The following is a 10,497-nucleotide window of genomic DNA, read 5'->3' as shown; positions in this document are numbered from 1 at the left end:
AGGTCTGACCCAAGTTCATCCAGCCGATGCAGAGCAGTGCATGAACAGGAAGCCCATCGCACGGGCGGCTCCAATCATTTGGCTGCTCCCAAACTCTCTTGGTGCTTCTTTCAACAAGCCTTTGCTCAGCCCCTTGATGATACAGTCAAGGAAGAGGGGAATGATTGTCACCGTGTTCCTGGATCACAGCGTGTCCAAAGCCAAGGACATTTTCAGCAGCACCTTGTCTTCCTGGAGATCAGCTTCACCTCCACCACAGGCCCTCAGAACCTGCAATCAGGAGAAGGCAGAGGAGAAAGGCTTATTTAAGCAAGCCATGGAAGTCTCCAGATCCATGGCCCCAGGTCTTGTTGGGGACTGTAATGACCCCGACACTCACTGGGAGGGGAGCACAGCAGGATGCAGACTGTGCAGCTGGTGTCTGGGGTCTCTTGGGACCACTTCTTTGCACAGGTGCCAGGCCAACAAAGGTGATCTTTGCCTGAATCTGGTCCTTGCGAAAGAGGCAGTGCTGATGAGGGATGTGAAAACCAGTGTGAGCCTGGGCTGCAGTGACCGTGAAATAGTGGGGGAAGAGTTTAGGCTCTTCAGGAGACTTTTAGTGCCAGGCCCATGGGCAGCAGAGCTCCGTACAGCTGGTCTTTCAGGAAAGCATCTTCAAAGCACAAGACATGTCCAGACAAATAAGCAGGAAAACAACCAGACATTTCAGGAGAGCAGCTTCGTTAAAGAAGGAACTCATTAAGAAGTTCCATAGCAAAAACGAAGCATTCCGGAGGTGGATGCAAGGACTCAGGGACAAATTTAGAAACGGGGATGGCTTTAGGGAAGCCAAAGCTTCCCTGGTGTGGACCCTTGCAAGAGGTTCGAGGGCATCAAGTGGAGCTGTTAGTACTTCAAGAAAGAGTTTTAAAAAAAACCAAAGACGATGTGTGGCCACTGCTGAACTTAGTAAGAGCAGGTGTAGACAGATCTGAGATACTCTATATCCTCTTTGTCTTAGTCTTCCCCAGCAAGGTCTCCCAAGCCTTTGCGCCTTGAGGCAGGACTCCGGAGGAAAAGAACCAGCAGTGGATGTGGATCAAGTCAGGGGTCACTTGAGCAAGCGCAATCCTTTCTGGTCAATGGGGCTGGAGGGGCGGCATCCCAGGGAGCTGAGCGAGCTGGCCTTTGTCACAGGGAGAAAACTCTCCATCACCTCTGAAAGGTCATGGAGACTGGGGAACATCCTGATGACTGGCAGCACCTTTGTACATTGTACGCACCTTTCAAAAATGCCCAAGGGATGAGCAGGGGAACAGAAGGCTGTGCCCCCGAGGACGTCCACTCGCGTCCCCTTTCTGGGTGTCTGAAAGGAAGGTGACGGGATTTACCCAGGGAGATTGTGCCTGGCCAGCCTCTTTGCTCTTTCTGAAGAAAGGAGAGGATTGCTGCACGGGGGAGAGCAGTGGTTGTCTTCTACCTGGAGGTCAGCAAGGCTTTCGCCATCATCCCCCACAATATTTGATGTTAGGATATTATGGTCTGCATGGGGGGATAGCTAGATGGGTATAAACCGTCTGGACAGGTGGGCTCAGAGGTACGTGGTCAATGCGTGGTTCTCTGCCTGCAGGCATCTAGCTAGCAGGGTCCTGCTGGGGTCTACCCGGCAACCTGCCCTGTTTAACGTCTTTTTGATGACCTGGAGGAGCTGAGAGAGGGATTATTCATAACATTTGTAGCAGAGACCACATTGAGGAGAACAGACACTACACTGGAGGGCAGGGTGGCCATCCCAACGGACACAGACAGGCTGGAGGGATGGACCAGTAGGAACCTCATGGGGTGACAGTGATGTGGGCAAGCAGGGGTGCTGGATAAAATCTTCAAAGGAAGAGGCAGAGGCATCGGGCAGTGTAGGACAGCCTGTGGTGGGGATGGCCCCGTTGCTGGGGCTGGCACCTCCCAACAGAACTGAAATCCTTGTCCTTTCGACTATGGCTGCTGTCTCTTCCACCGAGGTCCCCAAGAGGACACCAGGTCCCTACAGCTCCAGCGCTTTCTTGCCTCTGCACCCACCCACTCACTCCATAGAGCCTCAGAGGAGTCCTCCTGCTGTCCTGCACTTGGCACCGTATGCCCCCATATCTCACTGCCCCCAGCAGCAGCCCTGAGCATGCCATGATGGAACAGATCCCCATTCCTAGGGGGTCAGGGCTTGAACATCCTGCTTGATCGCAGAATAACAGAATCACTAAGGTTGGAAAAGACCTGTAAGAACAGCAGGTCCAACCATCAACCCAACACCACATGCCCACTAAACCATGTCCCGCAGTGCCACATCTACTCGTTCCTTGATGAAATGCATGAAGGCCTTTCACAGTTGCCTCCACATTTGATTTTCCACCTGTAACCAGTGCCTCTGAGTTCCTGCTTCAGCAGTCCCCAGGGATCGTCCCTTTTCTGGTCATTCCCTCCATGGCCTCTTCAGGGATGGCCCTCGCTGGGGCCCACTAACACCCTCAGAAACCTGGAGGCTGTGTGCTGACTTTTACTTCTCCAGAGCCTTGTTCAACCTTCCTGCAGTATCTGCAGTTCAGGAACTTGGCACCAGAGGGCTCCTTAACATGCAAAACTCACTAACAAGCCAAGGCTCTGCGCATAACTTTCCCTAATTCCTCAGTCCTTGTGGGGTTCATTTGAGAGGTTTGCGGAGTGTAGTCAAAGTGAAAAGATTTCGATACTCAATATCAGTAAGAAACAATTTCTTCTTTTTCCAATTATTCTTTTTCTGCTTATTCATTAAGTGATGTCAGCAAACTCCAATTCTTATTGACACAGAACACCTCCTGATAGAGTCCTAATACCTATGGAAGTCAAGACCCTGTATGTCAGACACCCTATGGGCAGCCTTTGTCCCTCCCTCCAACCCCACCAGTTCTCTCATCAGCCACCTGGGACTCGCAGCACCTTTCTTCAAATTGGAGCTTTCTCCACTGCAGTCAGTAGCTGCATGTTTCAGCCCATGGACACCAACTCCCACTTGCTTTATTTGGAGAATGAGCTGCACGCAGACACAGAACAATCGTTCTTTATTCCAAAACCCAAAACCAAAAGAAGGCTTGGTTCAATAAAAAATAAAACACACTCCTCTGCTGTACATTAAGTCCACCTGACCTCCTGTGGAGTCCACTTTCCACAGTGGATGCCCTTAGGCCAATAAAAACATATGTGGGAAAGACCTTGGTGTAATAATTGGGTAAGAAGGCTTTGACACTTGTCTGTAAATTCTCATGATTTTTTTACAGGCCATGGCCATGGACCAGCAAGGTAATGACACTTTCTCTCCCTCTATGTAAACACAGATTTATACATCTTGTCCCTTTTGACTGGTAACATTTGGGTTTGCTCAAGTAGCTACTGATTTGGTTCCTATCCACTGATGGCTGTTTTCCTCTCGAGTCCTGCCTTGAGGCACCAAGGCCTGGGAGACCTTGCTGGTGATAAGAGCACATAAACTATCTCAGGTCTATTTAGACCGACTCTCACTAAATTTAGGGGTGATCCCATGTTATCTTTGCTTCTTCCTTCACTGTCCCTGAAGTAGTAACAGCTCGTTATGGTGCCCTTGAATTCACTTTCCGGTTTCAACTGAGTTTTGCTATAGACCATTTCCGTGCTTGGAGGACGTTGTCCTTGAAGACCAGCTGTACGGAGCTCTGCTGCCCTTCAATGCTGCTGACCATGAGACCCCACTACAACTCCCCACAATAGGCCAAAGTCTGCCCCTCTAAGATCCGGCATCTGCAGTCCCTATTTTCCTTCCTCACTCTCCTCGGGAGCTGGGACCCCACTATTTCAGTGTCACGACAGAAAAGGCTTACGCTGACCTTCAGTTCACTGGCCAGCTCTTCCTTGCTGGCAAGTGTCAGATCCAGGTTGGCATGACCCTTGTTGGCCCATCTGCCAGCGGTGCTAAGACGTTCTCCCAAGACACTCCAGAAGCTGCCTGGACTGTCTGCATGCTGCTGCGTTCCTCTTCCAGAAAATGGCAGGGTCATTCAAGTCCCCAGTGAGGACCAGGCTTCTACATGCCGAGACGCTTCCTTGGGGTGCTTAGAAAAGTCTATGCCAACTTCCCCACCGTGACTGTGGGTTCCTCGTCTCCCACCACGATGTCACCTTCACTGGCCCCTCCTCTGACCCTCACTCACAAGGGCTCACCCAACTTGTCCCTTGCCCCACAGAGGCGCTCCAGACATCCCAGCGACTTCTTCCCTCTGAGGGAACCCCACCCCAGGTCCTTCCAGCCTGTCTCTCCTGAACAGCCTCTGCCCATCCATTGCAGCACCCCAAGCTGTGTCACTTGTCCCCCCATGCCTTGGCCGTTACTCCACGGATGTCAAAAGCACAGGCTCCAGCTCGTCCTGGCTGTGCCCTGGCTGAGGGCATCAGTGCGCATTTGGGCTGTAGCCCCTCCGGTGTAGCCCCAGGCCAAGCTCTGACTTGTCTTAGGGAAAGCTGGTACCAAGTGTCCAAGACCCCGTCTGTGCAAAGGCTTTGCTTCAGAGCAGAGATGTGCGGGAGTGGACCCCAGATGGAAACATCGAGCTGAAATGGGATGCCAAGAGAGTGAGCAAACCCTGCTGTGCCAAGGCCAGAGAGAAACAGGGCTGGGGAGTGCAGCGCAGAAGGAAACGGGTTTTTTGTCAGTGGTGTCTGTGCTGCCCCTGAGGGCCTTTGCCAGAGGTGAAGCTGATCTCCAGGAATGCCAAGGTGCTGCTGACAGGCCCACTGGGAAAACTGTTGGTCTGCTCCTTGGCTGTGTTATCCAGGGGGTGAGTAAGGGTTGGTGGAGAGAAAAAAGAGCAATTTGAGAGTGTAGGCACATGAGTGGAGACCCGGTGTGATGTGCCTTGTGTTCCTGGACTGCCCTACAGCTACTGGCTGGAGAAGGAACAGACCTTGCCACGCTGCAGGGGTGGCAATCAGTTTCTTGCACAAAGGAACTCTTAATGGGGATGGCTTTGCTGTGCTGTACCTGCCAGCCACATGTAGTTACGTGTGAGAGCCTTGGCATCTCACATAACACTACGGGCCTCTATTTGGACATTAAATACAGTAACTGTCCGGAATTTGATTAGGCAACGTGGAGATGAAAACCGTCATTATAGTGAATGGAGATCTAGTCAACCCAGCTGCTGGAAAAGAGAGAGAGAAACTTAATTCTGCCTATGATACAGATGGCAACATAGGCTGCCAAGAAAAGAGTAAATAGAGACAAGTGCAGTCGTCTTGCACATGCCTTGGCCAACCTCTGGCACCTCAGATGTCACCAGGTATTTCATCGGAAGAGCCAACTCCTGACCTACATCTTCATTAATTAGCACAGGAGCTGAGACAAGCAGCTCACATGCAGGTGCCTGTTCAATGCACACCGGAACTGAGGCGGAGGAATTCCACCTCCTGTGCGGTTGTGGCAGCCATGGGAGGGAGCTGAGTCCCCTTGCAGTGCTAGCAATAGAAACACAGGATGAGATGCCTCAACTGACTCAGCTGAATCCTATCCCTCAGCAGGAGTAAAGAAGATCCCTGCCTGTCATTGTCTGGGTGTCCTGACTAACAATAAAATATAAACGGTTATTTTTAGACCTAACTCTATCTCTGATGGGAGAAGTGACACTGCTGGAAAGAAGTCTCTCTCCCCAGCTGCGGGAGGGAAGATGAGTGATCCCTTCAGCCTGTTTCAGGGCAGGTTCCCCCAGAGCCCCAGGGACACCTGGAGGGAGCCCAGAGGGGGCAGAGAAAGTGCCGCCTTGGGCTGGTCCTCTGCTGCTGAGCTGGGCTGGGCTCCTGGGATGGAGGGAGGGAGCTGATGGCAAGCGGGCAGCGCTGCAGAGAGACAGCTCTGCCCAGGAGCAGGGCTGAGGGCACTGCCTGCAGGCACCGAGGGGAGAGGAGGGAAGTGAGAGAGAGGTTAAAGGCAGATGTGAGTGGAAAGACCTACAGAGCTCACTGGAGTAGAAATCTTCACAGCCCTTGACACGGTAAGGCTCTGGGTGCAGAACAATGCACATGAGTGTTCCGGAGGGATCTCCTAGAGCTGGCATATCCCATGGTTGGTGCAGTGGAGTGGGACAGGCTCCAGAGCAGTGGTTCTGTGCCGCACCATCAGAGGGACAGGGCATGACACCTCCACTGTCTCAGGCATGGCTGCAGGGCTGTGAAGGTGGGTGTGCAGCCAGGGGTGCCCAGGGCTGTCCTTCAGAGCAGGGACCCTGTGTCCGGGGCTGTGTGCTGGGGCAGGGACACTGCTGTCTGCCAGGGTCAGCACTCAGCCTGCCCGGGGAGCTCCCACGGCGCTGTGGGGAGAAGCTGTGGGTGGAAGGAGCAACCCTGGCAGGGCAGGGTACTTCTGCTGTAGATAGGGCGCTGCATGGGCTGCTCACAGCTCCAGATAAGCCTCGGGGCATTTGCAGAGTGTCCTTTTGAAGAAGAACATTGAGGCAGCATTTACTTGAAAGGGAAGGTATCTGTGCTTTCAGTTTCCCACTGTTGGTGGGCTGGGTGGGCAGTGGTGATATGAATTTATTTCTCTTCTCTGGAGAAGGGACTGAGACCCCAGTTCTTGATAGCACTTGTCTGAGCTGCTTCTTAGCCCCTGCCCACCCAGAGATGCCCTTGGGCAGTGCCTCGCTGCCAGGAGGTATCTCAGGGCAGAGCTGAGCTCACAGCGGGTGGGATGGGCTCTGTGAGCAGCGACTGGGAGGAGAAGAGGGCACAGAGAAACAGCTCGGGTGGCAGGGACAGCTCCAGGCAGCAGAGACATGGGCCGGGAGTGAGAGGGAGCTGCTACCAGAAACGCCATGGGAGGAAAGATTTGGGCACCTCCCTGCCATCCCCTGCAGAGCAGGTGCCTCCCCCAGAGCAACCCCCGGTCTCTTCTCCCGCCCAGAAGAGCCTCTGCCCCCAGTCCAGGGCATGCGTTACCTCCTCCACAGCTGGACCTCCAGAAGAGAAAGACGTGGGTCCTGCAATGAATATGCATGTGTGCATGTGTCTGTGAGGTGGAGAGCACAGCCGGGTAAGGAGAAGGCTGCCCTGCATGCCTCTCTGCCTTTCTGTCCCTGCTTCATTTTTTTGGAGCACAGCAGTAGCCTTCCTTTTTTCCGCACCTGCTCGTTGTGCTCTTGCTCTCGGGGCTGGCATGATGGTGCAAGTCAGCTTCTGTTCTAACTCTGACTGGGGTCCTTCAATGGAGGTGTCTTCAAGGGAACTACGTGACCAAGTTGTATTTGAAACTGTGAGGCCGTATGTCATTCAGTTGATAGGGTTGGGGAATGAACTGGCTTGTTCCTCATTCAGCTCAGGGACAGGGATTTCTATGAGGAATGGCATGGGATTGTCCTGAGAAGTTTCTCCTAACTTGTCACTGTCGATTCCTTATTGCACAGTGCCCCTTGCCCAGAGGAAGAAAATGTCCAACAGCAGCTCCATCACCCAGTTCCTCCTCCTGGCACTCGCAGACACGCGGGAGCTGCAGCTCTTGCACTTCTGGCTCTTCCTGGGCATCTACCTGGCTGCCCTCCTGGGAAATGGCTTCATCATCACCGCCGTAGCCTGTGACCACCGCCTCCACACCCCCATGTACTTCTTCCTCCTCAACCTCTCCCTCCTCGACCTGGGCTCCATCTCCACCACTCTCCCCAAAGCCATGGCCAATTCCCTCTGGGACACCAGGGCCATCTCCTACTCTGGATGTGCTTCACAGGTCTTTTTTTTCTTTTTCTGTGCTTCAGCAGAGTATTTTCTTCTCACCGTCATGGCCTATGACCGCTACGTTGCCATCTGCAAACCCCTGCACTACGGGACCCTCCTGGGCAGCAGAGCTTGTGTCCACATGGCAGCAGCTGTCTGGGGCAGTGGGTTTCTCTATGCTGTGCTGCACACGGCCAATACATTTTCACTACCACTCTGCAAGGGCAATGCTGTGGACCAGTTCTTCTGTGAAATCCCCCAGATCCTCAAGCTCTCCTGCTCACACTCCTACCTCAGGGAAGTTGGGCTTCTTGTGGTTAGTCTCTGTTTAGTCCTTGGATGTTTTGTTTGCATCGTGCTGTCCTATGTGCAGATCTTCAGGGCCGTGCTGAGGATCCCCTCCGAGCAGGGACAGCACAAAGCCTTTTCCACGTGCCTCCCTCACCTGGCCGTGGTCTCCCTATATGTCAGCACTGGCATGTTTGCCTACCTGAAGCCCCCTTCCATCTCCTCCCCATCCCTGGATCTGGTCGTGTCGGTCCTGTACTCGTTGGTGCCTCCAGCAGTGAACCCCCTCATCTACAGCATGAGGAACCAGGAGATCAAGCATGGTCTGAAGAAACTATCATTTCAACATCATTAAGGAATCCATCATCTTCTCATGACACTCAGGCTATGTCAGGAAAAGTCAGGACTATTTTTTGTTCTTTTCTTTATTTTATATTTGCTTTTTACATCTGTGATAATATGAATTGCATGTAAATAGTATTATTCATCCCAGTTCTTGACATTCAGCATGGTTTATCTGAGGAAGTATCCTAATGTCCCTAAGGAACCAGTCTCCTTGCATAAATAATGAAGCCAGCAGAAAATCGTTTGTCTGAGCTCCCATCTCTTCCAATCTTCTCCAGAGGTCGGGGACCAGCCCCAACCTACAGAAGGGGTTAAGGAGCCCAAAGTCCAGATGCTTCATGGAGCAGCTCTGTGGCCCTCAGAGCTGCCTCTCGCTGCCTTGCCGGGCACTCCCTCGCTGCCGTCTTCGAGTCAGGGCTGCCACTGCTTTGGAGCCATGGCCTTGGACCGCGTCAGGATGTGGTCTTTTCAGTGCTGGTCTCTCCTCACACTCTCCTGCTGTGTCCTTAGCTTTGGGTAAGCCCTAAGGTCTCCTTCAACTTGAGACAGTCCTATTTTCTCAACAGTGGCATCCCTGTGGCTGCAGGCAGGAACAGGCCACATGAACCTCTGTGTCAGAGCTGGCCTCCCTGCTAGCACCACCATCACCAAAAGGGCTCCTCAGGGCAGGGCCGGAAGGCCGGACACCTCTTCCAAAGCTGGAATACACCCAAGGAGCTGCTCCCTCAAAAGGACTTTTGCTCTTCTCGGGTTCTTGATGGCTTTGGAGGGACAAGCTCAGAGTCCCAGGGGAATCTGTTAGGGCCTGACGGCTGGACCAAGAGTTCTCTTCCTGGTGGCACTTGTCCAAGCAGACAGCAATGGTTCTTTGATTTCTCTACCTGGAACTGTCCTGCCTGCAGTGAGGCTGATGGCAGATGCCATCCTGGAGACGAATCGGGAGTTGCCAGGAGAGCTCAGGGGTGAGCCTGGGGAGACCAGGGGCTAACACGGCCCCTGCCATGCCAGGAGAGGCTGTGAGGAGCCAGAAGGGACTTAAGAGTGGAGAGTGTTTCAGGACACCCCCATGGAAAGCCATGGGCTGGATCTAGTGCAGCCCTTCCCTGTCTTCTGTGCCACCGGAGACGCCCCATGGTCCCGCTGAGCCCCAACTTTGACTATTGAGCCATCAAGGGAAGATGGAAAAGGGTCTCAGCAGCAGTGATCTGCATCCAGCTGGCTCTGCTCAGCACCCTGACCAGCATGGCCAGTTCAGGGGCACTCCATGGCCCCAGGGCACCACAGCCCCCTCCCTCTGCAGGGCAGCATTGCCAGCTTGGGGCCCTGCAGGGAGCGTGGGGAGGGAACCAGGCCAGGCCAGCACGGACATGCTTACCTGGGGAAAGGCTCTCTGGGGAGCAGGGGTCACTGCAGAGGAGAGCAAGGCAGCATTTCTGTGCCTGCAGGGAGGAATCAATGAAAAAGCAACCTCTTTCTGCAGGCACCCGATCAGGGCAGGCTGCTCTGTCGCCTCGCCAGGACTCTTGTGCTGGCCTGGGGATAGGGGCTGACATGGAAAGGGCACAGTCAGTCTGTGGTGGGGGTCTCCTTGACCCAAGACCTGCAGTTTCGCTGACCTCCGTTTTCTCCTGCCACGGTGAGCCTCCAGCCCTGGAGCTGATGGGGAGGCTGAGACGTCTCCCTGCCCCCCAGAGCTGCTGTGCCCTTCAGAGGAGCTGGGGCCATGGGGTTAATGCTCAGAGCTCTGCAGCACCCTGCGGCAGGTACTGCTGTGGGGCCAGCCCAGGCTGGGCTGCTCTGCAGGGCTGGGCTGGGGAGCAGGGAAGGGAGATGGAAAGAGCTGGGGAGGGTCTGGGCTGCAAAGTGCCTGGGAGAGGACAGCACCAATGTTAGCTTAGATGTTTGACCACGCAGGGCGAGGCCGCGCTCCAGCGTGTCAGGTACAGACCTAGGTCTCCTGGAGGGGACCTCCCGAGAAAGGAGGTCAGTCTGTGCCCTTGGTGGCATGGACAGAGCAGGAAGGTGCCCCAGAGCATTTGTCGCTCCCCAGCCTCTCCCATCGGCCATTTCCAGAACTGGCCACTCCCCCCAATTTATCGGTGTTTTTGCTCTGCAACCATCTCCTTC

General features: G+C 54.0%; 1 protein-coding gene across 1 annotated transcript; it reads left to right on the top strand.

The window, feature by feature from the left end:
- Positions 1 to 7,447: 7,447 nt before the first annotated feature.
- On the top strand, positions 7,448 to 8,380 carry LOC132321348 (olfactory receptor 14A16-like). Its single transcript, XM_059834855.1, has one exon. The coding sequence runs from the start codon at positions 7,457 to 7,459 to the stop codon at positions 8,378 to 8,380; it is 924 nt and encodes a 307-aa protein (XP_059690838.1). The 5' UTR covers positions 7,448 to 7,456.
- Positions 8,381 to 10,497: the final 2,117 nt, after the last annotated feature.

The sequence above is a fragment of the Gavia stellata genome, unplaced genomic scaffold (genome assembly GCF_030936135.1).
Source record: "Gavia stellata isolate bGavSte3 unplaced genomic scaffold, bGavSte3.hap2 HAP2_SCAFFOLD_59, whole genome shotgun sequence".
In the NCBI taxonomy this organism is placed as follows: domain Eukaryota; kingdom Metazoa; phylum Chordata; class Aves; order Gaviiformes; family Gaviidae; genus Gavia; species Gavia stellata.
Note: the sequence above shows the minus strand (reverse complement) of the source record. Positions and strands in the feature narration are given on the sequence as shown.